This window comes from Apium graveolens, chromosome 1, assembly GCF_009905375.1.
Source record: "Apium graveolens cultivar Ventura chromosome 1, ASM990537v1, whole genome shotgun sequence".
NCBI lineage: Eukaryota > Viridiplantae > Streptophyta > Magnoliopsida > Apiales > Apiaceae > Apium > Apium graveolens.
In genome coordinates, this window is record NC_133647.1 from 103,113,326 (window position 1) to 103,136,679 (window position 23,354).

Consider the following 23,354-nt stretch of genomic DNA (forward strand, 5'->3'; position numbering starts at 1 on the left):
TAACAAAATTTTAAAGTTCACCAATTAGACAATCTTAGAGACACCAATGAAGAGACCTGCATGCAAATTAAAATTGTGATTGTACATTAGAAATGATGGAAATACTATTGTTAATTTTTTTTGAGCAATTTGACATTAGGAGTTAGCTGTTAGCTAACAAGATGCCAGATTTTGGCAGATGTATAATTTACTTGTGACTTGGGACTAAGTGGAAAAGAGAAGAGAATATTTAACAAACATGCAGTGCTTTGTCATTGTGAATCTTAACATATGTTGAGAACAAGATTTTTGTTGCATTTTTCTGCTGTATCAGATAGCCCTTAAAGTATAGTAATATATTATACATTTTCACCCTCAAAATATGAGAAATGTATATTTTAACCCTTATAATGGTATAATTCGAAGATCAAATATCATTTTTGCCTTTATAATTTTTTACAACCACGGTAAAAAGGGCTAAAAAGTATTATAATACATACATTGAGGGTCAAAAAATATGCTCACTGAATTCAAGAATTTATGGGTACAAACGCATATATTTTAAGGGGCAAAATGTTAATAACCCTTTTATATTATTAGGTGCTAATCAGACATCAAACAAGACTGTGTCTGTAACTCAATAGGAACATTAGCAGACGAAAAGCAGCAAAACCTTGTTTAAGGAATGAAGTGTTTTGTGACACTTAAGAATGATATGAATTTTCTCAGAAGGCAGGGTTTTTCTTTCTTTCCTTTCCCTTTCGATGAGAGATATGAACAAGAAGCTTCGAGAGTAAAACGATTATTCAACAAAAGAAGTACATAATTGTCCAAAACTCATACATTTTATTGTCAGCTAACAGTGTTGGAAAACAAGAGAGAAAATTCTTAAACAGCACTACATGTACGACAATGCGAACCATTTTGGACTCTTGAATGAAAGAAATTTAAGTAATCCGCGATCCAATATATAAATTGACTTGGCAAATCATTTCAAATGAACAATTAACCCAGCTTTGTGTATGCAGTGACATAACACTACTTCTTGGGAGCAAATCTTGACTTAATTTTGTCAACCTGTTTGATGCCGATATGGAATGCTTGCGACAACACATAATCTGGTACTTGTGGTGATGCAGCAAACAATGTGGCGCCAATGGACTGTGTACCAGGAAACTGACTATTGAATGCAACAAGAACTGAAGCAGGAACCTTTAGGTTGTTCTTTTGAAAGTGGACAAGTGCTTTAGGAAACACAAATATTTCACCCTTCTTTATGGTTTTGGTGTAGAGCATATTTGTTGTGGTAATAAATCCAACCTCCAGCTCTCCTTCAAGCATGAACGCGATTTCAGTGGCACGAGGGTGGGTGTGAGGTGGGTTAAGGCCGCCAGGGGCGTAGTCAATACGTGAGAATGAGACACCAAGCGTGTTGAGTCCGGGGATCTTTTGCACATTAGCTCCGGTCACCAATGAACCAAATGTGTTGTTGGTGAGTCCTGGCTTTGACAATCCCGCGAAGAAGAAATCATCAGCTGTGAAATTCTCTTTGCAGGCATATCCATTCATCTTCACACCTGTTTCGACAAAAGAATGAATAACACGAGTAAAACCAAAACTACATTTCAGCATCTCATTGACTATTAGTATTATCACAAGTTAAAACATCATGATACTCTTTTACATATCAAATACGATTATATAAAGTTCCAAGAGATAACAATGTATAAACATGAATTACCTATCAAATATGATTATATAAAGTTCCGACTTTAAATAACTCTCAAGGAAAAGTTGACAATGTTCTGAAACCAGACAACCATATGCCCCATAACACATACTTATGGCTTAATTACCAGTACTCGAACCCCCTTTGAACAATCGGCCCGTACTAATATATCAACTATCGGAAACCAAAATGAGGGATAACACTGGACTATTAGCCCTATCTCAACTTTTATTTATGACTTGAATCTCGAATATAAATAATCTTCTGTTAAAGGGTAGTTCTGAAGAAACTTAGCTTTATCTTGCCGTGCCGTTGTGTTTATAATTTAACATTATGCTTATGCAAACAAACATTGCAAGTGGTCAATGCTTTAAAGGGATGAAGTTCAATGCATAAACCAATGAAGAAGAAACAAGAAAACTTAATACACCCAACTGCCTAAAATGAGTTTTGTTGACTCACAATTAAACAATTCAGCTCAAGACATAAAGAAATGACAAAAATCATATGTAATGTTAGGACAGGTAGATAGAGCTTATACCAGCAACCAACTACTCATCAAGGGTAAAAAAAGAAATGCCAAGAAAGCTGAGTAACAATTAACAGAGCTAATCTCTTTACTCAAATATGACAAACATTAATCCATTGACTTTGGCATAGTTGATGCCACAATTATCACCTTCTATTGGTAATTGGTAACTAGATGTCGATGGTTCGAACATAATTAGGTTTAGGCAAACAAGTTACTGCATTTTTTTTTTTAAAAAGGATAAAACTTTGACATGGCTAAACCCAAATTTCAGAAAACAACAGTATCAAGAAACTGCAAGAATCTGTCAATAAAGGAAACAGAAATTAAATTCATAACTCATATTGCCAAATAGGGCATAATAATTTGTACAAAAATGGACATTAAAGCAAAAATCTCATATTGCTAAAAAAACAACAAACCAAAACAGGAAGTTGAACAAAGCTCAAACCCCAATATTAAAAAAATTCCCAGTTGGCTAATGTTGACTTGTAATGAAAGTCTCTAAAATAAGTCTTCAATCATGTAACCATGATCAAGGCCCTATTCAAATGACTAAAACTTTCAATGTTAAAGAACAAGCAAGAATCAAGAAACATATACAAACAAACATAAAAAAAACATATTAAACTGAACCTGAGCTAAGATCAGCCACACAAACATCTTGAAGCATGTCAGGATCTGCAGAAACAGAGATGAAACCAATAGCAGCTGCCACTACCATCACCACCATGAGTTTTTGAAAAGACCCCATGATTTATTTTGTTGCTGGTAATAATAAATATTTGTACAAATTTTTTACACCAAAGAAATGAAATGGGAAGGATTGAAGTGAAGAGATGTTTATTGTTCAAAGGTGGTGGGTGAGTTATTTATAAGGGGAAGACTGAACAGTTTTGGTAAGATTATTGTAGTTATTAATATGGAGATGAGAATAATTAGGAGTTAATTAAGTATTACATGTAGTATGATTTATTGATAATGCATGAAACATGACTGCCTGACTTGCTGTCTTCTTTAGCTTAAAGTAAAGATGCTCCAAATTTAATGGATAGTTGACCAAACTAACATCCTCGCTTGTCTGTACTTTTTATTTTACAACGGGGTACTTCCTCTTATGTTGTCCAATTTTCTGTTTGACAGTCAGATTTATTGGACTTTGACTAAAATTTATATGTTATATATATAATTAAATTATTTTATTAAATTACATAATTCAAAATTACAACTAATCTCATTTATTATATAATTTTCAGTTTTTTTAAAATAATAAATATATTAATTTTAATTTTTAATCAAAAATTAATTAATTTAACTATCAAACTTGACAATAAGTGAAAAGGAATGGAGGAAGTAATATTAATTTTAAAAAAATTCTAAACACATTACTCTCCTTTTACATGTGTATTTTGACAAAAACATACATATTAATAAATTGTTAGTTACATAATTCTTTTTATTATTCCTAATTAATAACTTGAAAAATGAGAATTCAACTAAATTTTGAATTAGTCAACTCTTGAAATAATGAAATATAGGGATAATTTTAAAAAAATTACCTCTAAAATTGCTTTCAAAGTGTAAATGTATATATAAAATTGAACAAACTTTATTTTAAAAATAAACATGTAAAAGGGATGGGGCGAGTAATTTTTTAAAATAAATTGCAACTTAATATATTATTTTTCTTTCAAATTAAAATTGAAATAGAAATTCTTTTTTATTTAGGTTTACGAGGGCTATCTACGAGGAACTCATGAATGAAAATGTAAATTAAATTTTTATTTATTTATTTTTGTTATCACAAACAATTATAATACAATGAGTACTATTTCAGGTACAAAAGTATGTATGGTAAAAGAAAACCCATGCCTAATCTTAGTATATAAAATGAAGGGAATATTTCTTGAAACTAACTCTTGTAATATTTAATTTCTTTTTTTTAACTATGTTCTTGTTTAAAATATATAAACGATCAGGTTGAGGATTATATTTATATTATATATAATGGGGATGAGAATTGAGTTTTATGATTTGCTATCCATAATTGATAGCAATAAAATATGTAAAGGGGTTATCTATTCTCTTACCAAATTATGAACTCGATTTTGGCTTACTTAAAAACCCAATTATATATTGTTTTTTTGCTTAGTGTACCTTTTTAGGTGTACTTCTTGTTCCATAAATCATAAATGTTGTAATAAAGGATTATTCCCGGTGAAGCCTTTCCCTGTTTAATCTTGTTTTCTGTTCACTTTCCCAAACTAACCTATTTTGTTCAATTCTTCCCAAAATTACCTACTTTTTTCAACTCTTCCCAAACTAACCTACTTTTTATATTTTCTAACTTTTAGTTATAATTATAAATTATACATTACTATTAAATTAAATATATGCTGAATTAATTTTTTAATATAACATTTTCAATAATAAATAAAATTAAAATACAATAATTCATTAATACTTGGTTAAATATAATGCATATTTTAATTTTGACACTCCGATAATATATGTACTCAACCATTGAAGTGACTGGGAGATGACGAGCGGATCGTAATTGACCATTATATGTTTCAACCATATTTGTTGTTGCTTGACCATATCGATATTCTCCATCACGAGACATAGTCCACATCTCTAGTGGAATGTCTCGTATCCATTCTTCAGCACTCGAACTAAGGTCTTTGATTTTTTTCATCGCTCTTTCAAATTTCCTCACTTGAGATGTATTTCCAGCCAACCAACATAACAACTTCAAATGTGCACCGGGATGAGCTGAAGAAAAATTACTACGAATATGTAAAAGACAAAAACGATGGATACCCATATCACCTGTGAAACTATTTCTTTCCTTTCTCATTGCTTCAAGGATTCCGGCATGACGATCCGAAATGATGCAAACACCCATTCTTTCCCGGCATACATATCTTCGAAGATGATACAAGAACCAAGACCAGTTGAAGGTTGTTTCTTTATCGACTAAACCGAATGCGAGTGGATATTGTTGGTTATTGGAATCGAACCCCGTTGCAATTAATAAAACCCCATTATACCTTCCTTTTAAAAATGTACCATCAATACTGATAACTGGTCGAGCATGTTGTCACCCCTCTATCATCGGTTTGAATGTCCACCACACACGTTTACAAACAGATGTATCGACTGTTGTAGCATCAGCTTCAGCTTCAATTGAAGCAATAGTTCCTGGATTATAGTACATCAATGCATTTAAAAATTTTGGAAGTTTGGAGTACGAAGTCGTCCAATCACCATAAACATCTGAGATTGCTTTCTATTTTCCTAGCCACGCCTTTTTATAACTCACATGATACTTGTAGATAGTTGTCATTTGAGTCATAATATTATGTACTTTTATTGATGGACTCTCCAAGACCTAATCACACGTAATAAATTATGAAAAATATATTCCTACATATTAAACATACCAAGTGAAATAAACAAAATTAGAACCTTACTTGTTATTTTATAGTGCTTGCAATCAAAATCGAACTAAGCTTCTAATGATCTCGTTCAATTGTCCTTAAAAGACAAGTATGCTCAGCAGGTAGTTTGGTGATTTCAAAGAAGCCATATTTCTTTCTTAGAGTAACACGAATTCTCCATGGACAGTCATCCACTACACATTTTCCTTCATACAACGTTGGAGTACTTTTTACGACACGGTAATTTCTAGACTCCCTTATGTGATCAGACTTAATTGAATCGATGGCAGATTGCTTATCTTCAAAACACTGACCTTCAAAAATAGTACTACCAAGAGAATTAACACTAGAGGTACAAGAAAAATCACCTGAATTATTAGTAAAAGCCTCTGTTGTAAACCATGGGGCGGTAGGTACATGTGTTCCGACTGCTGCGCTTGAATTGTCTCCATCTTCACCATCAGAACTTGCTGAATCTGAATTGGGATTGTCTCCATCTTCACCATCAGTTTCATCACTTTCAGACTCATGTAGAGAGATTAAATGATCAGTTTCACTTAAATTAAATACTGCATTTGCTCTTTCCATCATATCTAGAAAACTCTCATTATCCATCTGCAAATTAATTTGCTTTGTTTTTCTATGATTTATTTGTTGTAGATTGGTTTGTATATATAGGCATTTTAAAGATAGGATAAGAGTAAATTTGTTTTGTGTTTTGATTGGTTGTCAAGATTACATTGATATCAACCACAATTTTTAGATATTTTATTAAATTTTAAAGATAAAACATTATCTCAATATCTTCATGTCTATTGGTTGTCCAGATTTCATATTTGATCATATATGATATCAATAATGTAGTGTGGTTGTCCAAACAAGTTTTTTTTAATTGCTCAAACAAGAAATATGCGAAACAAAATAGAAAAAAAATTAAAATATGCATTATATTTAACCAAGTATTAATGAATTATTGTATTTTAATTTTATTTATTATTGAAAATGTTATATTAAAAAATTAATTCAGCATATATATAATTTAATAATAATGTATAATTTATAATTATAACTAAAAGTTAGAAAATATAAAAAGTAGGGTAGTTTGGGAAGAGTTGAAAAAAGTAGGTTATTTTGGGAAAAATTGAACAAAGTAGGTTAGTTTGGGAAAGTGAACATAAAATAAGGTTAAACAGGGAAAGGTTTCATTCCGGGTTAAGATATGACTTTATGTGTTGAAGCAACTCTTCAACAATGGAAAAGCTATTCTCATTTCTACCTGCTAAAATTATTTTAAGTGAATTTGAGTCATGATTAATCCGTTATTCAATATACGGAAGTATAAATTATCTTAATACCAAACATTTTTGTTATTTAAATATAATTTGGTTATTTTAAATAAAAATTTCGTCAAGTTAAGCTGATAAACTATACTTGAAGTACAAAATTATATATAATTCTCAGTATCACTTACATTCATTTTCGTATATGTTTTATCACTTCCATTATCCTTGGTCAACCACTTGATCTAAACGCACCTAAATATAAAAAAAAATAGATATGAAAACAGCATTGCTTAAATTTTTTTACAACATGTATAATGCAGCTGAAGACTTGGTAAAAGTCAAAGATCATAAGATCATACTAAATATACACTCGTTTGCTTGTAACTTGATTAAGATTTATTTAACCAGTAATGATATATAATAATAATAAAATCAAATCGAATTAAATGAGGGACTCATTCTACAAATTATTGTCTTAACTATAACAAAATCATGCACCCAATTCCTTTTATGGTGAAAGTAAGGGGTCCACATACCTGTACCAATGGTAGCACTATTATAGGAAGTTTCAATGATCCCGGATGTACTAAAAAATTTAGACATATGTGGGTTCAGTGTGAGAATTTTTATGGATTAAATTATAAGAAAATTTTAAAATTAGAACTGAATATTTGTGAAAATCAATAATTCAGATAAAATCGAACATTCGATCCATGCGAAAACTTAAGATGCAACTGAGGAAGAAGAAATGGTTTTTTTGGATCCTATTGGATTAAGGGTTGTCAATAATTCGACTTATGGTACGTGCTTGCTTGATTATACACATTTAAGTAAAAATATGTAATTAAATTCAATTACAAAGCATTATGAAACTTAAAATATAAGATAGTTAAAAGAATGATTAATGCAGATGAAAGCCAAATTAGAGATGACACTTATTCAAGTTGTGTTAATTCAGTTTTCATGAATATGGTTGGCACGTCTGAATCAGGGGTGAATTAATCATCCAATTGATTGTTTTATACTTATGATTTGACATATGTATATATAACATGTTGGTAGAAGGAATATATTGAGTAAAGTTATGGTAAATATAGGACCAAAAGGAAGAATTTTGCCAGCTTATCACTTGTATGCAACGGTTATGTCATTGTTTGTTCGGTAGCACTGGTGAATTTCTGTGTGCAGACTGCAGAGAGCATTTCCAGTAGAGACATTTTTCGGATGCTAATCAATTTCAACTTATTTAAATTTTTATTTTTTTTAATTTATCTCTTATTCATGTTAAAATTAGCATCCCTTTAACTTTAATAATAAACACTCTCACGAGATGATTAAATAATTCTCATACTAATTTAAATAAAATCAACACTAAATAAATAAATTAATTAAATATAATTGAATAGTTAAAATTTTTATATACAATTCTTACGGAAATTGGATTTTAGTATATTGAGGAGTGCCAAGAGTGTGCTAAAAATTGGCCACTTTTCTTGGCACTCTTCAAGCACCATTGACACTTCAATACATAGGCATCCAAAATTGTCATATCACATAGTACTTGGCACCGCTAATCGCACTTTAATAAATTTAAATCATTAGTAGTTTGTACTAAATAATATTCGGGGTTTTTTATTCTGTGCTGACGATAAACGTGAAATTTTTTAATTTAATCAAATTGAATCTGGAGTTTGTGTGAATGTAGTGGTACACTATTATTAATAAAAAGAACCATCAAGATAAATAAAATTTATAAATTTTTACGCATATCATCTGAATCTAATCATGGCATATAATAGAAAATTTGAATAATAATATCCTGAATAGAATATGATTTAAATTATTTGATAAAAAAGAATATGATTTAATTTAGAAAAATGCTAGTTATATATGTCAAAAGTTATCTAATTTAGGTTAATATAAACCTGAAATTATATTTCATAATCATCATCCTTCCTCTGCAACAAGGTTCATAAATAACTTCCCATTACTAGAACATGGCTAGGAATTGAACTGTTCAAACTCACTCTTGATGCTTATAATATAAATGTTACCCATTATTAGAGATCAGCAAAACCGAACCATAAACTGAAATTAAATCGAAGTTGTAAAAAACCGGACGAAATCGGATAATTAAAAATCGAATCAATTACTAACTAAACAACCACTTTAAATTATTTCATCAAATTGAAATAATTTTTAACTAAAAAAATTGTACAATTTTATTTTTAATTTCATATTTTAAATTTTTAACTATATATAATGAAAAATAAAATAAATTATGTGCTTATAATTTTTTAATAAGGTTTTTAAATATGGGAGGAGAATCCCACGAAAGGAGAATTTATGATTATAGCTCCTGAGTCAGAGTTTGTCACTTAAATGCGGTTTATCTTGGTTCACCTGATTTGCACGCTATTGCGTGATACAGTGCGCAACTGAAGGGTAGGGGCTGCGGGTTAATTACGATAATTTTTTTTTCATTATTTGCCCATTATCAACATTCTAGAATGATTTTGTTAATGTGTTATATACTTTTGTGGTTATAAACATGTATTATTACGTATAAAAAACTAGAGGTTCTGTAAAAAAAATTTAGTCTGTTCTATAATGTGATAATTAAAATAATAACATTAGTTATATTATCTTTCAAAAAACAATTTTGAAAATTAAAATAATATTATTTTATAGGTATTATGTATTCTGTAAAAAAAAATTATTTTATAATTATTTCAATTATGATTTTATTTACTAATTTTTATTTTGATTTTTATTATAATATTTTTTTTCCCATTCTTAACATTCTAGAAGGATTTGGTTAATGTTTTCTGTAATTTTGTAATAAACATGTATTTTTCTGTGTAAAAATTTATAGATTATGTAGAATATTTACTGTGTTCGGTATAGTGTAATATGTTTATATAAAAAAAATATTATTAAATATATTTGTTGTAAAAATATAAATTGAAAAAAAAATTTATTTAATAGGCATTCTGTGTTCCATAAAAATAATTTTATTTTATGGTAATTTCAGTTATAATTTATTTTTATTTTATTTTGATTTTTAATATAATACGAGGGTACTCTAGCGACTTAAGAGAATCCGTAAGCACAAAGCGAGCGTTAGAGTCTAAATTGGTTAAAGTATAGATTTATAAGTGACTTTGGTTTAATTCCAACTTATATGTTGTTTATAGGTTACCAGACTCGTCCCAAGCCATTTATAACCCCCAGTCGCTCAGGCAAGTTTTCTACCCGTTATACTGTTGTTGTGATGTATACATATGTATATGCATTATCTTGTGATAGATGCATGATGGTTAATTAGAAAATTCTTGCGATATATTGTAGCATGTGATATGGTATATATGCATGCCTGTTTCGTATTCTTGATACATATATCTGTTGATTCAGTTGATAATACCTATGCTAGAGATAAGCGGTAATTTGCATATACCCTTAGTATAGGGGACCCAAAGATGAACATTTTTCTAAAACCGGGAGTCGATGTTCCCGAGTATAATATATATATATATATTTATATATATATATATACGAATAGTTTTCAAGACTATTATTCGAATAAGGTTTATTCGATAACTTTATTTTTATTAATGAATATTACTTTGAATATTCATTCGAGGACTTATGACTCCGTTTATTTTATTTAATGAATATTATTTTGAATATTCATTCGAGGGCTTATGACTCTGTGATGCATAACTGTCTGATAAGAGGATTTGTGCCTTGATTCTTTAGCAAGAAAGATGCTTCAAATGTTATTAATGACTCCAATGATTAGTTGTTATCAGTGATAGCAATTATTGAGTCTATGATGACATTCCTTTTTCTTCATAGCTTTGTCCCGTAATAAAAACCTTTGCTATTATCTCCAAGGATTATTGACGGGATAGCGTTTGTCAACCACATTTGATTGTGAGGCTCTTTCTCTGATCATATGCCTTGGATATGAATTACCAAAAATATATATGAGTCAGTTAACCTGTTATGTCCTGCACTCACAAATGGATTAACATTTCTTGGTACCCAACTTATCAGTTTGGGTCTAAATGAATTAGAGATCTTATTATAAACAGATATAACAACAGCTGCAACCTTATCATGCTAATTCTTATATTTGACTGACCATTTTCTCCATTTTAATACCCTTGACAAGTTTGTCTCTGGGCTAGGGAAAAATGGTTCCAACCTTACATAAGAAAGACTAGCAGTCTTTGCCATATTGAAATCCTAAACATGTTTTTTCTACAATTAATGCAAGTACTAAGAGATGCATTCATGGCATAGAAATAAGCAAGCATTGTATTAGAAATACATGACATTCATTCAGAAACATTATACTAAAAATTAAGCAATATAGGCATGATATGGAACAAAATGAATTAACAAATAAATCACTAATTCTATCTAGTCCAATCTTGTTGACGAATCTATCTAGCTATCTCAATCCAATTATAAACTAATACATCTTAACAAACAATTCAGATCAACTGAATAAATCACAATATAATAGGATACATGAGATAAGCATAAACACAAGTCTTATATAATGGAGAACATATATCTCACTAAAGAAATTAATCATGTTCAACAAATATTCAAACAATTATTTAAGATCATCCAAAGTAACATGCACAAGTTAAACATCAATCATAGTTACCAGAAAAATAATCTAGTGAACTAGTTCAACATTATCTATATGTGATGCTATCATGCTTGTGTGAGTGTTAAACATTTAAACACTAAGATCTTATCATGCATTGAATATTGAGAGCAAATATTGCACTGGTTCAAGAAATTGAAACCTGAGATATGTGAGTTGGACCATCTTCAAAGATTGCTATGAAAATAAGATATTCATGATTCTCGTCATCTGATCCATTCCAACTCTTTCCCGTGCACTATAAGTTTTGACTGACTGCTTCCCTAAGAAAACATTCCACCTCTGTCTCAACTCTTCAACTGAATCCTTACTCATCCTTTTTTGTCAAGCTTCTTGTTCTGTTGTAGCAAAACCCCTGATAGTTACTTGACACATATATCTTGTCATAACTGTAACTATCAAATCTTGTTTATGTCCCAATCTCAGTCTTGTAATCACCTCTTGAACTGAATCTGTAAAAGTCTCTGTTTCAGAATAGATAGGCTTGATCCTTGGATATAGCCTATGTACTCCTTGTGAATCTGATGCGACTAAACTTCTCTGACATGTGAAACACTACCTTGACGTCCAGTCCCTCAATTACTTCTACATGAGCTTCCTCTGATTCAACTATTAGTAACTCTTACATTCTGTCCTAAGGTTCTAACTTTAATGCATGTAACTGAGATAATTGTATGTCCCCACTATTCACTCTGACCTCCACAATTCCGGCCTATATGTTCTTATTGATTCCCGGATAAATGTAGTATTGGTAAAGACCATTGTGTGACTGTATAATCTGAAATCATAGAGTTGTCTTAAAATCTTCGAGAAAACTTGTACCCGTAAAAATTTCATTCCTTTCCTGCGTCTGAAAACCCAGTGGTATCATATGGAGTAAGCCTTTGAGGAAACTCCACAATTTTCGTCTGTAGGTCTTGAAATTATTTTTATTGGAGTGAGAAAACCATTATCTATAATTTCCGTATTCGGGAATTTTTTGTCTGAATTGCACATGGTCTTTATTTTTTTCGAAAGATTAAAATCATTTAAAAAAGCCTGGAGAAATCTCGAGTCTACCAATACCTTGTGAACCCTTAATTTAATATTTAAGAAAAATTTAAATTTCCAAATTTTTAAATTTCTTAAAAAAATAAATTAATCAAAAATAAATATTTACGTAAAATCTAATTTTCAAGAATTTCAAATTTTCTTAAAAATTAAATAAAACGTAAATTATTATCTGAAAAAAATTTAAATTTAAGAATTATAAATTTTTCAAAAAAAATAAATCAATAATAAAAATTGGAGCTCTTATATAAATGCTAATCTGCGACTCAAAAATAACTGCCGACCATATATCCTAACCTGCAACGCATAGAGTACATCTTAACATGCGATCACTATTTCCTTTTTAGCTAACCTGCGAAGCTGTACTGCCTTAACATTATTCTCAACCTGTGACTCGAATTCTCCAGCGCGTGGAACAAAGCTCAGCAACAACCAGTGACTTTTCCTGATTAACAGGCGACTCATATAGACAACGCGCGTGTGCTGCAGTCACAGGGTCATCGCTGTTTATTTCCGCGAGCGAGTTGTTGTAAACTTAAGCTGCTGTTTGTTTGTTTTACAGAACTGGCAGCTAATAGTTTAAGTATTTCTGCGCGGCTTCCATTTCCCGCACGTTAACTGGAAACAATTGCAAACTGAGTGGTCCTGTTCAGTCCATTCCTTTTGTTTATCAAGTTGGTAGTGAATTCTGGATATAAACAAAAAAAAAATGGTACCTAAATGGCTGAAAAAATGGCAGCTAGGAAAGCAAAAAAAATCGGAAGAAAGATAATTTAAATTAGAAATTTTTATTTACTAAAATTTAAATAATAAATTAATTTAATCAAATTTAAAATAAATTTATTTAAATTAAGTTCATATAAACTTATTTAAATTAAATTTATAAAACAAATTTGTTAAATCAAATTTACAAAATAAATTTATGTAAATGCAAATTAATAAAATAAATTAATTTAAGTATCCTAATTTGTGTATCAATCAGTAAACTCTGATATCAATTGTTAGGTCCCGAATTATCCTAGAAGGGGGGGTTGAATATGATAATCACTAAATTAAAAAATTCTTTCGAATCTTTTGCGGATATAAAATTTAGTGCTCGGTTAATGGTTTCGTGTTTTTGATAGGAATAGTGTTTGGAACAATTAAACGAGGAACGCAAGATACTCGGGGAAATATATATTCGTATATAAATCCTCGAGGGGTGTTGCTACACTCCGGTAAATAAATTAATCAGCTACAATCTAAGAAAAACAAAGTTCCTAACTTCTAAAAAGATTTACAAATCAAATCCTATACAATTATCTAGCTTTTGTTTGTACTAGATTTAATTACCAGGTAACGTTTGTAATGCCCCTAAGAATATACAAGAGTTAAACCAGGCTATTTATTCGATAAAAATAATTTTCAAAATTTATAATTAAGTATTCGTTTTTAATATTTTGGACGATTAAAGGTCCGTAGCTATTTATTCCAAGGGATTCAATGTTCTCTCGCGAAATATTAAGTACGTCGAACTTTTATTAAAACGACTTCCAAAGATCGTGTTCCTTCGGCTTATATTATTTATTTAAATGATGAATACTATTTTAAATGTTCATTTAAAAGAAGAAGTATTCTTAGACGAATACTTAATTATAAATTTTGAATATTTAATATTTACTTAGAATTTAATTTATTTACTTAAACACAAATCAGTTGAAAAATATTATTTCAAATATTCGTTTAAAATAGAATTATTTTAGGTTAATTATTTAATAAATATTAATTAATTATTAAATATTTATTTAATGATATTATATGGTTAAAAAATCATAAATCTTATTTCAAAATATTTTTTGAGTTTCAGAAAATCATTATGGCATTATCCGAACTTCGAAAAATATTATTTCGATATATATTATATATTTTGACTATTGTGTCAAAGGAAACTCCCATTTAAATACCTATCTGTTGACAACAGTCAACTCGAATTATCTTAGTGTTGCCTCCGAAAATTCTCGGAAGTGCATATATAAATTACAATAGTACTTCGATGTGGTTCTAGTTCTCGGGATATGATAGGATTCTTACAATGACTAAGAGGGGTAGACTTTAGTACTATGAGTACTAGGGAGACTAACAAAGGTACCATATGTGAAGGTACTATGTGTAATCAGGACCCTGTGAAGTGTGTGCATAGCCGAAATGGGACACATAGCCCGAATGCGGCCAGGGTGATAACCGGGATACGAATGTGTCGTCCTTCTACTAGTAGAAAATGTTACAAATTTCCGTATTACGACTAATCATCGTATGTGGTGGCTCCGGTAAATGTCCTATTCTTCCAATTAGAATTGTTAAGCAATACCGTAACCCAGTCCTATGTGTTGGGTTTACCATTAAGGTATTTACGGACTAATAAGTCCATCAAAGAATTGTTTTGAAAAGAGGTGTGTATCACCAAGGAAAACTATTTTAAACAAATATATATCTCATATACGGAATCAGATATAAATTTCTTATACAATCTTTTCATACTGTACATTATTATATTAGGCATTATAGCTCACACTTGTTTTCTTAAACTGACACAACACAACAGTGAATCAAGATGCCTACCATGAAACTCACGACCCGGAAACGAGTAGAAAACGACCAGATGTTCTGTAGGATGTTCGGTGAAGTACCCCAGGAAGATCGTATAAGCTGGATTGGTTTTCAGTTATTTTTAATCTGGCTTATTTACAAGTATGACTTATGTAAGGTAATGTTGAAGAAACGTATATTTGCCCACCGGTCTAACATTAAATAAAGGTTACATCTGTGGTACAACTTAATCACTTTTGGTCTATAATAACTATCACTTTGCGGATTTGCTAAACTCCAGTAATGAGTTGTTCGTTTCCAAGACAATAACCTATAAGTGTGTGTGTGTTGGATAAGTGTGGGTCATAGAGGTGTGAGTATATATATATATATATATATTGTTGTGCGAGATAAGTGTAAACATGATTCAAGATGGCGTGGCCTCCTAGATCCCTGACCCCGGATTTTGGGGTGCCACACTATTTATAAAATAGCAGAGTTGTTTCACAAACGGGACCTTGAAATAGAAAAAATCTCGTACAACATATACAATTCATAACACAACAAACCTTTAGTTGAGTGTGTCACGAATGGGCCAGGATCAGGATATATTGATTGGGCCTTAGACTAATATTGGATCCTGTTATGCAAATCCATTAACTATCAAACACAGAAATGTTACTGAGGCTATTATATTTAGCATTATGGTTCTTGTCTTTGGGATTATCAAAAAAAATTAATTGAATGTTTACTTTATCTTTTCTTTTAATTGTATTTTACTTCTCTATTCTTTAGTTTAATCCTTACAAAAAATCCAAAAAATCAGTCATGACCATGACAAATAGTATCAGAGCGGATGATTTCTCGGACGTAATGAGCAATGTATCAGTTTTATTGCCTATCTATTCATATCCTTCAGATTAATTTCAAAACCCTGATTTCTACCCTCCGTACACACCACCTCCAACACCTCTATGTGATTACCACCCACTTCAACCACCACAGTCTCCTCCTCATATTTATCACCATATTCAATCACCCCCAGAACCATCCTATTACTTCTACACTTCCCCCAAAACACCTTATGTTTTCCCATCTCCAATGTTAATTTCAGATACTGCCAAGGGTTTTCTGCATCAATTAGATAGTAAGATCACTCAGTTAGATGCAAAACTCTTTGAAATCAGTAAGTTGATTGAGGAGAATAAAATAGCGGCACATTTACCAGATCTGGTTCAGGTGAATAATTTCGAAGTAAGTCTTGAAGTTTTTGAAGGTGGTTCTTCGTATCAAAATATCGAAGTTGAAGGAAATAAGTAGCGGAAGATACACACGGTCAAATCATTCATGTACTTGAGAGAATGGAGAAGCGTCTTGCTGATTTGTCAAATGCAGTTGAGGAAATGTCCGCAAACGAGGTAAGTTGGTTTGCTAATACACATACCCTTGTCTCAATTTTTGATATTTTGGACGATTTGTGTAGAGTTGAGAAAATAGTTGATGATGATAATGATGATTTAAAACAGTTAAAAGTGTCACAACCTGCACAATATACCCCTCATATGTTTGATGAAATTCCTGAGAAGGTATATGTTGTCCAAATCCCAACAGCCCCTTTATATGCCCCTACCTCTGTTGTATTTCATGTCGAGCCAACTGAGAGAGCTTTGGCACCGATATTGTGTAGTGAACTCAGCAATAATGATTTCAAAAAAGGTTATAACCTTCATGAGAATGAGTATGGCAAAGTTTTTAAAAAATTATATGTTAATTTTAAGAATATGATGGATGCAATTAATGTATTTACCTCAAGTTTTGAGAGAGTGTATGATAAGGTTCTTATGTACAAGCTTCACCAAAATGAGTATGTAAAGTTTGAGATTCTAGAAGGAAGTAGTAAACACATATGTGAGTTAGAGGTGCTCGAGAAGGGCATTCTATTTTCCATTTCATTGAACTATTTTTATGGTGTTGGAAGTTTGTATAAGACCGTGATGTTAGTTTTTAGTTTGCCTGTGAAGGAACTTGTTCCATGTAATATTTTCCAGCTTAGGGTTGGGAATAAAGTTCCAGCTGATATGAGGGTTTTCATTTTGATTACCTCGACCATTCGTGTTGAACAACGTTCGTTGACAGGAGATAGTGAAGCAGTTAGTAAGTCAGTTGAGCCAGTGGTGGGAGATGTTCCTTTTGGTGAGATAATCAGCTTAAGGTGTATTAAAATAAAAGAGATCCGTAAAACAAATAAGAATAATGAAAAGGTATACGTTATTAAAGAGATTGTTAAAGGGAAGTGAAATGCTTCTGATTTTTATACGGAGGAGTCTCCAGCTCATCAGGTCTTGCAGCATCGTGACAAATCACCACCAAGACTTTGCGGCAAGAATTTTACGTCATTTACTGTAGCCAAATTTGAACAGGGGGAGGAAACATAGTTTTAAAACAAGTAAATAAAGGGATTTCTGAATCTGTTTGGATGTATACAGTGGAATTGTACTTCTAGGAAGTTGGTAATGCAAGGGCTGAAATAACAAAGGAAATATTTTTGGGACTTTTAGGGAGACGTCCTATAAGTACAGGTGTATCCACTAGAGTGGTTCACTTTTTAGTGGCATTTTAAGGTAAAAAAAATAATTGATAACCTGAAGATATAGTACTTAGTTTATCGAGGGTCTTGTGGAAATTTATCCTGGATTACACTACTCAAATGGCTTTCCGAAAGTGAAGGTTGTATTGCGTTCTCATGCTTCAAGCAAAAATGACAAAGTTTCTGTTATATCAGGTTGTGGAAGTGGCCATGAGCCTCCTCATGTTGGATTTATGGGAGAAGGGATGCTGACATGTGCTATATGTGGAGATGTTTTTGCATCTCTGGGGATCATCTAAATTTCTGTTTCGCCAGTTGTTCGCACTAAAACACACGCGAAAATACACGCAAGCGCACGTGATCACAAGCAGTATAAGATATAAGTCAAGTTCGTTCCCACAGGGATTGGTTTAGGTTAAGTTCAGATTATGCACTTATGCAACAATGTATGATTATTGTTCACAGCTAAGACAAGTAACAAGTTTGAGTTGCTTAACTACTTAAGAGATTATACTAGCATGCAGTAACTAAGAGATTAAAAGTGATTTACTTATATGAGAATAAAACATGGGATTCTAACTTCATTAAATACTTCATTCAAAGTTTATGTTTTTATCAATAACATGCGATGGTGATGTTAACTAATCAGATAACACGAAATTAGTATACGCTATCTTTTGATATACGTATACCCTACTACTATACATCCACAATCAAGATAGAAGCCAAATAGACACCAATTATGCTTAGACCCTATATGTCTATAGAATTTGAAAACATAACGGTTGAAGTACAAGTTATCTGTCGTGATTACATAGGGCAGATAAAATGGTTAAAATTACCTACGAATCATGCATAACAAATATACATGAACCTATGCTAGCATGGCAAGTTCTAAACCTCTATATTCACTGTCGCTTCAATAGATATTAACAAACAATCTTAGATGTTAGCTACGCATCGAAGACGAATAAGCACAACCAAACTGGGGAATCATAAATCATCACACGCTAAAGATTTAGAACAATCAACTATCGAAATTCATAAATAAATCTGTTAGAACCCCATGACAACTATTAGTTCATAATCGAACACATCGTCACCATGGGTTCCAATGAAAATATGATACTAAATAAGTTCAGAATACTACGAGATAATATAAAAGTACGAGGGTTTAGAACAAATCAAAAACAAGCATCCAAAAGTATCGCCTAAATCGAAGAATACAAAAGTATGAAACTAGATCTTCTTCTCCTTAGCCGTCTCGTGTGCTCTAGGTTTTCGTATTGTTCTCCCTGGCTTCCTTGTTATTAAAAACGTCTTTTTATCTTTATATATAAGCCCCAAGTGGACCTAGACTCTCATAAAATCAGAATCTTAGTAGAATCATGATTTTGCAGAAACACACTGGCGCGGGCGCGCTGCCTGTGGTGCGGGCGCGCTGCCTTGTTGGAACACCTGGCACGACCGCCCCGCTTCTGGTGCGAGCGCGCCTACCTTCTGACAGAAAATCTGATTTTTGTTGTTTTGCGCTCCTTTCTTCGTGCGATCTTCCGAAACTCCATTCCTGACCTCTTTTAGCATAAAAACATTGAAAAACTCCTTTCCTCCTTTTCGCCAAAACAATCACAAGTTCGTAAATAGAATGAACGTTAAACACATAATGACTCACAACACCTCAATTTTACTAGAGTTATACAAGGATCATGCTATTATAGTGAATACATAACACAAATGCTTATTTGACCGTGAAATGAATGGGGTCCCAAAAGACTTATACAATAATACCCATATAGCGAGCATTAGGTTAGCGGATCCCAGACGATACAAGCCTTAGGTGACTAGGCACAAAGTCCCTTTGAACTTAATAACTCGAGTATTAAAGAGCCCACTCTTGGTCAATTCAGCATATAATAACACAATTTTTTTTCTTTTCTTTTTTCTTTTTTTTCTTGCTTTTTTTAATAAATCTAAATGAGTGTGTTTCACTCCATCTCATTTAACCCTAGACTACTCATAAAAATATGAGCCGGCTACTAGCCATTTGACTTCTAGCCTTATTCACAACAAGCAATGGAATCCATGTTTTTCCCTAGTTTAAAATCAGTGTTCCTACGTCATTACGAGAATAACACAAATTCTAAATATAACCAAGTGATTAAATCTCAACAAGCAAACAAGTATGATCATGATCTATTTCAAAAGCAACCTATAAGACTTTTGAATGAATTTTGTTTCTGGGCATGCAATTCAATCATTAAGACTTAAACATCCCTCTATTCGACATCACTACACTCAAATTAACATCAACCAATCAATCAGAAACAACGCAACCTAAGGGATCATATTATATGCATGGGATCATATTATATGCATGCCAATGCAATTACATGGACTCACATACAAACACGAACAAATATGCAAAACAAAAATACAAACAAATATATGAACAATCATACAAAAATACGAATGAACTACACTAAACATGCAATATGAATCTATATGGACACAATACACACTACTAATCCTTATATTATCACCCCCAAACTTAAAATTTTCAATGTCCTCATTGAAGGCAATAATAAGAATACAAGGCATACCTAGTCGTCAGAAAGATCACCCTCCTCGGGTGGAATATCAGGAGGCGGGTACATAGAATCAGCTCCAAAAATAGGCCAATCGACCTCAACACCAGTGGCCCGGAAAGCAGTGTCCAAAGCCTGTGTCAAATCTGCTGCAAAATGACCGTGAATGTTGTGCATCGCATCCATGCGCCCAGTCAATCGCCTGTACTGCGCATCTCCAAGTTCAGAACTCTCCCCTGCTTGCTGAGCACGAGAAGATCGAGTGGCTCCACGAGAAGCTCTAGTGGCTTTCTGACGTGCCTGAGAAGAACCTCCTGTATAAGTCTGATCAGCTGGCTGGCCACCCGGTAAATGATCATATGTGTAGCCCAAACCCTTCTCGTCGGCCTTACCGCCATACCACTCCTTCAGCTGCTGAATCGTCGAGCTATCAATGGGAGCACTCAGCATCTGTAGCTGCTCATGCTCAGGCCACCTAACACCAACCACGATGCATAACCTCGTAATAATGGAGGCATGAGGAATCACCCCCATGGTCCTTCCTTGCATAAAATGCAGCATGTTCCGATGAATCACAAAACCGAGATCCACATACTCTTCATTCAGAATCCCCCATAGCAAAATAGCACGATCCACAGTAACCTCGTGCGAGTACGAAGATGGCATGATATTTGTACACACAAACAGGTTCCACGCTCTAGCATACTTTTTCATACACGAAAAAGAAAAAGTAAGCGGCTCATTCGTGCCTGTGTTGTACTTCCACTCTTTTCCAGGAACACACAACTCAGCCACATTATAATCCAGATCAAAATCCTCTCTTGTCTTTTACACCCAATCATCAACACTAGACTTCCTCACGGGTTGATTGATAACCCTACGAATAGCCTCAGGAGTTTAATCAACCGTCAACCCACGAACCACAGAAAACCCACTCTTATCCGCCTTGGTATTCGCATAAAAATTCCCGAACAATGCTCTTCAGGACTGCAGCGGGTATCTCACAGAAAGTCTGCCATCTGAACTCAACAATCATCTCCAAAAGCTTCCCATCCTTCGTCGTGGGCAAGAAACCCCTCTTCTTCATAATCGACTTAGACATCAGCCTATTAAACTCTGCTTGTGCCTCCGGAGAAGAAAATATGTTCACTGCGCCACCCATGCTAGATTCCTCGGTAGCCGAGGGATGAGTGCTCCTACTTCCAGCGGTTCTTGCTCTCTTAGGTGCCATATCAACAATAGAATAGAGTTAGGATGTGAGTAGTGTATAGGAAAAGCTAGGGTTTTGAGAATATAGAAGATGTATGTATAACGAGAGAAGATGTATATATATAGAATAGGTAAAGGGATGGGTAGGGTTTAGAAGTGTTTAGGATATAAAATTAGGGTAGAAATAGGTTAATTTTCGGGTAGGGAGTGGGTTTGTTTTGATTTTTTTCTGTTTTTTTTCCTCTCTTTTTTCAGGAGGGTCGCGTGGCCACCCCTCTTCCAGCGCGGGCACACCGTGTTTTTGGAGAATCTCGCGCGGCCGCCCCGCTTCCAGCGCGGGCGTGCCGTACTTCTGGAAAATTTCAGATTTTTTTTTTGTTTTTTTTCTTCTTATCGACACTACTATACAACAAACATGTGTTGCCTCCACGAAGCTCTTGGTTTACGTCGCTAGCTTGACGTGAAACTTCGAATCAAGTTGTCGAAAGAACGGCGCTCACCACTTCACGGTTCGCCGTATAACCATAGTAATGCGTCAACATCTGACCATTTACCTTGAACGCTTGGTCTAGATGCTTATCAAAAATCTCTACAGTTCCATGTGGAAACACAGCTTTGACAATAAACGGACCTGACCACCTCGACTCAAGCTTCCCTGGAAAAAGTCGGAGATGAGCGTTGAACAATAGAACTTGTTGACCAGGCGCAAATGACTTGCGCACTAACCTCCTATCATGCCATCTCTTGACCTTCTCCTTGCATACCTTGTTGTTCTCATAAGCCTGAAGCCGGAACTCATCGAGTTCATTAAGTTGAAGCATTCTTTTCTCTCCAGAAGCTGCCATGTCCAGATTCAGCTTCTTCAAAGCCCAATACGCTCTATGCTCTAGCTCCGCAGGCAAATGACACGCCTTCCCATACACCAACTGGAATGGTAAAATTCCTAGAGGAGTCTTGTATGCTGTTCTATAGGCCCACACAACTTCATCTAGCTTCAACGACCAATCCTTCCTTGACGGACTCACAACCATCTTCAAGATTCATTTGATCTCTCAGTTTGACACTTCGGCTTATCCATTAGTTTGAGGATGGTAAGATGTGGCAACACGATGATTCACATGATATCTTTCCATTAACGCAGTGAACTTACGATTGCAGAAATATGTTCCCTCATCACTGATTATAACCCTTGGAGTACCAAAACGTGTGAATATCTGTTTATAAAGAAAATTTGTCACCACCTTCACATCATTGGTTGGCAAGGTTTTAACCTCTACCCATTTAGACACATAATCCACCGCGAAAAGAATATATTGATAATTGCATGACGAGACAAATGGCCCCATGAAGTCGATTCCCCAAACATCAAAAATCTCAACTTCAAGAAGAATATTGAGAGGCATCTCGTCTCTCTTGGACATATTTCCAACTCTTTGGCAGCGATCACATCTTGACACGAAATGATGAGCATTCTTAAACAAAGTAGGCCAGAAAAATCCCGCTTGAAAAATACGGGCAGCTATCTTTTATCCACCATAATGAGCACCATACATAATAGGATGACAATCTCGAAGAATACCCTATGTTTCACTGTACGGAATGCATCTCCTGATAATATGATCTGCTCCATGTCTGAACAAGAACTATTCATCCCATCGATACCACTTCACCTCATGTAGAAACTTCTTCATTTGAGCATAAGAGAGTTCTG

At 33.1% G+C, this 23,354-nt stretch overlaps 3 protein-coding genes across 3 annotated transcripts; all 3 read right to left on the bottom strand.

The window, feature by feature from the left end:
• Positions 1-765: 765 nt before the first annotated feature.
• On the bottom strand, positions 766-3,328 carry LOC141665457 (germin-like protein 5-1). Its single transcript, XM_074471444.1, has 2 exons — positions 2,874-3,328; positions 766-1,556 (listed from the first exon to the last, which is right to left on the bottom strand). The coding sequence occupies exons 1-2, from the start codon at positions 2,989-2,991 to the stop codon at positions 1,018-1,020; spliced, it is 657 nt and encodes a 218-aa protein (XP_074327545.1). The 5' UTR covers positions 2,992-3,328; the 3' UTR covers positions 766-1,017.
• A 1,523-nt stretch (positions 3,329-4,851) lies between these two features.
• On the bottom strand, positions 4,852-6,307 carry LOC141665465 (uncharacterized). Its single transcript, XM_074471450.1, has 2 exons — positions 6,049-6,307; positions 4,852-5,441 (listed from the first exon to the last, which is right to left on the bottom strand). The coding sequence occupies exons 1-2, from the start codon at positions 6,293-6,295 to the stop codon at positions 5,341-5,343; spliced, it is 348 nt and encodes a 115-aa protein (XP_074327551.1). The 5' UTR covers positions 6,296-6,307; the 3' UTR covers positions 4,852-5,340.
• Positions 6,308-22,116: 15,809 nt separating this feature from the next.
• LOC141694407 (uncharacterized) lies at positions 22,117-22,674 on the bottom strand. Its single transcript, XM_074499219.1, has one exon. The coding sequence runs from the start codon at positions 22,672-22,674 to the stop codon at positions 22,117-22,119; it is 558 nt and encodes a 185-aa protein (XP_074355320.1).
• Positions 22,675-23,354: the final 680 nt, after the last annotated feature.

Coding starts and splice junctions, on each gene's coding strand:
- LOC141665457 (XM_074471444.1), bottom strand. CDS start 2,991: ATGGGGTCTTTTCAAAAACTCATGGTGGTGATGGTAGTGGCAGCTGCT. Junction 1,557..2,873: donor TGTGGCTGATCTTAGCTCAG/GTTCAGTTTAAT, acceptor TTGTCGAAACAG/GTGTGAAGATGAATGGATAT.
- LOC141665465 (XM_074471450.1), bottom strand. CDS start 6,295: ATGGATAATGAGAGTTTTCTAGATATGATGGAAAGAGCAAATGCAGTA. Junction 5,442..6,048: donor GGCTTTTACTAATAATTCAG/GTGATTTTTCTT, acceptor ACTATAATCCAG/GAACTATTGCTTCAATTGAA.
- LOC141694407 (XM_074499219.1), bottom strand. CDS start 22,674: ATGGTTGTGAGTCCGTCAAGGAAGGATTGGTCGTTGAAGCTAGATGAA.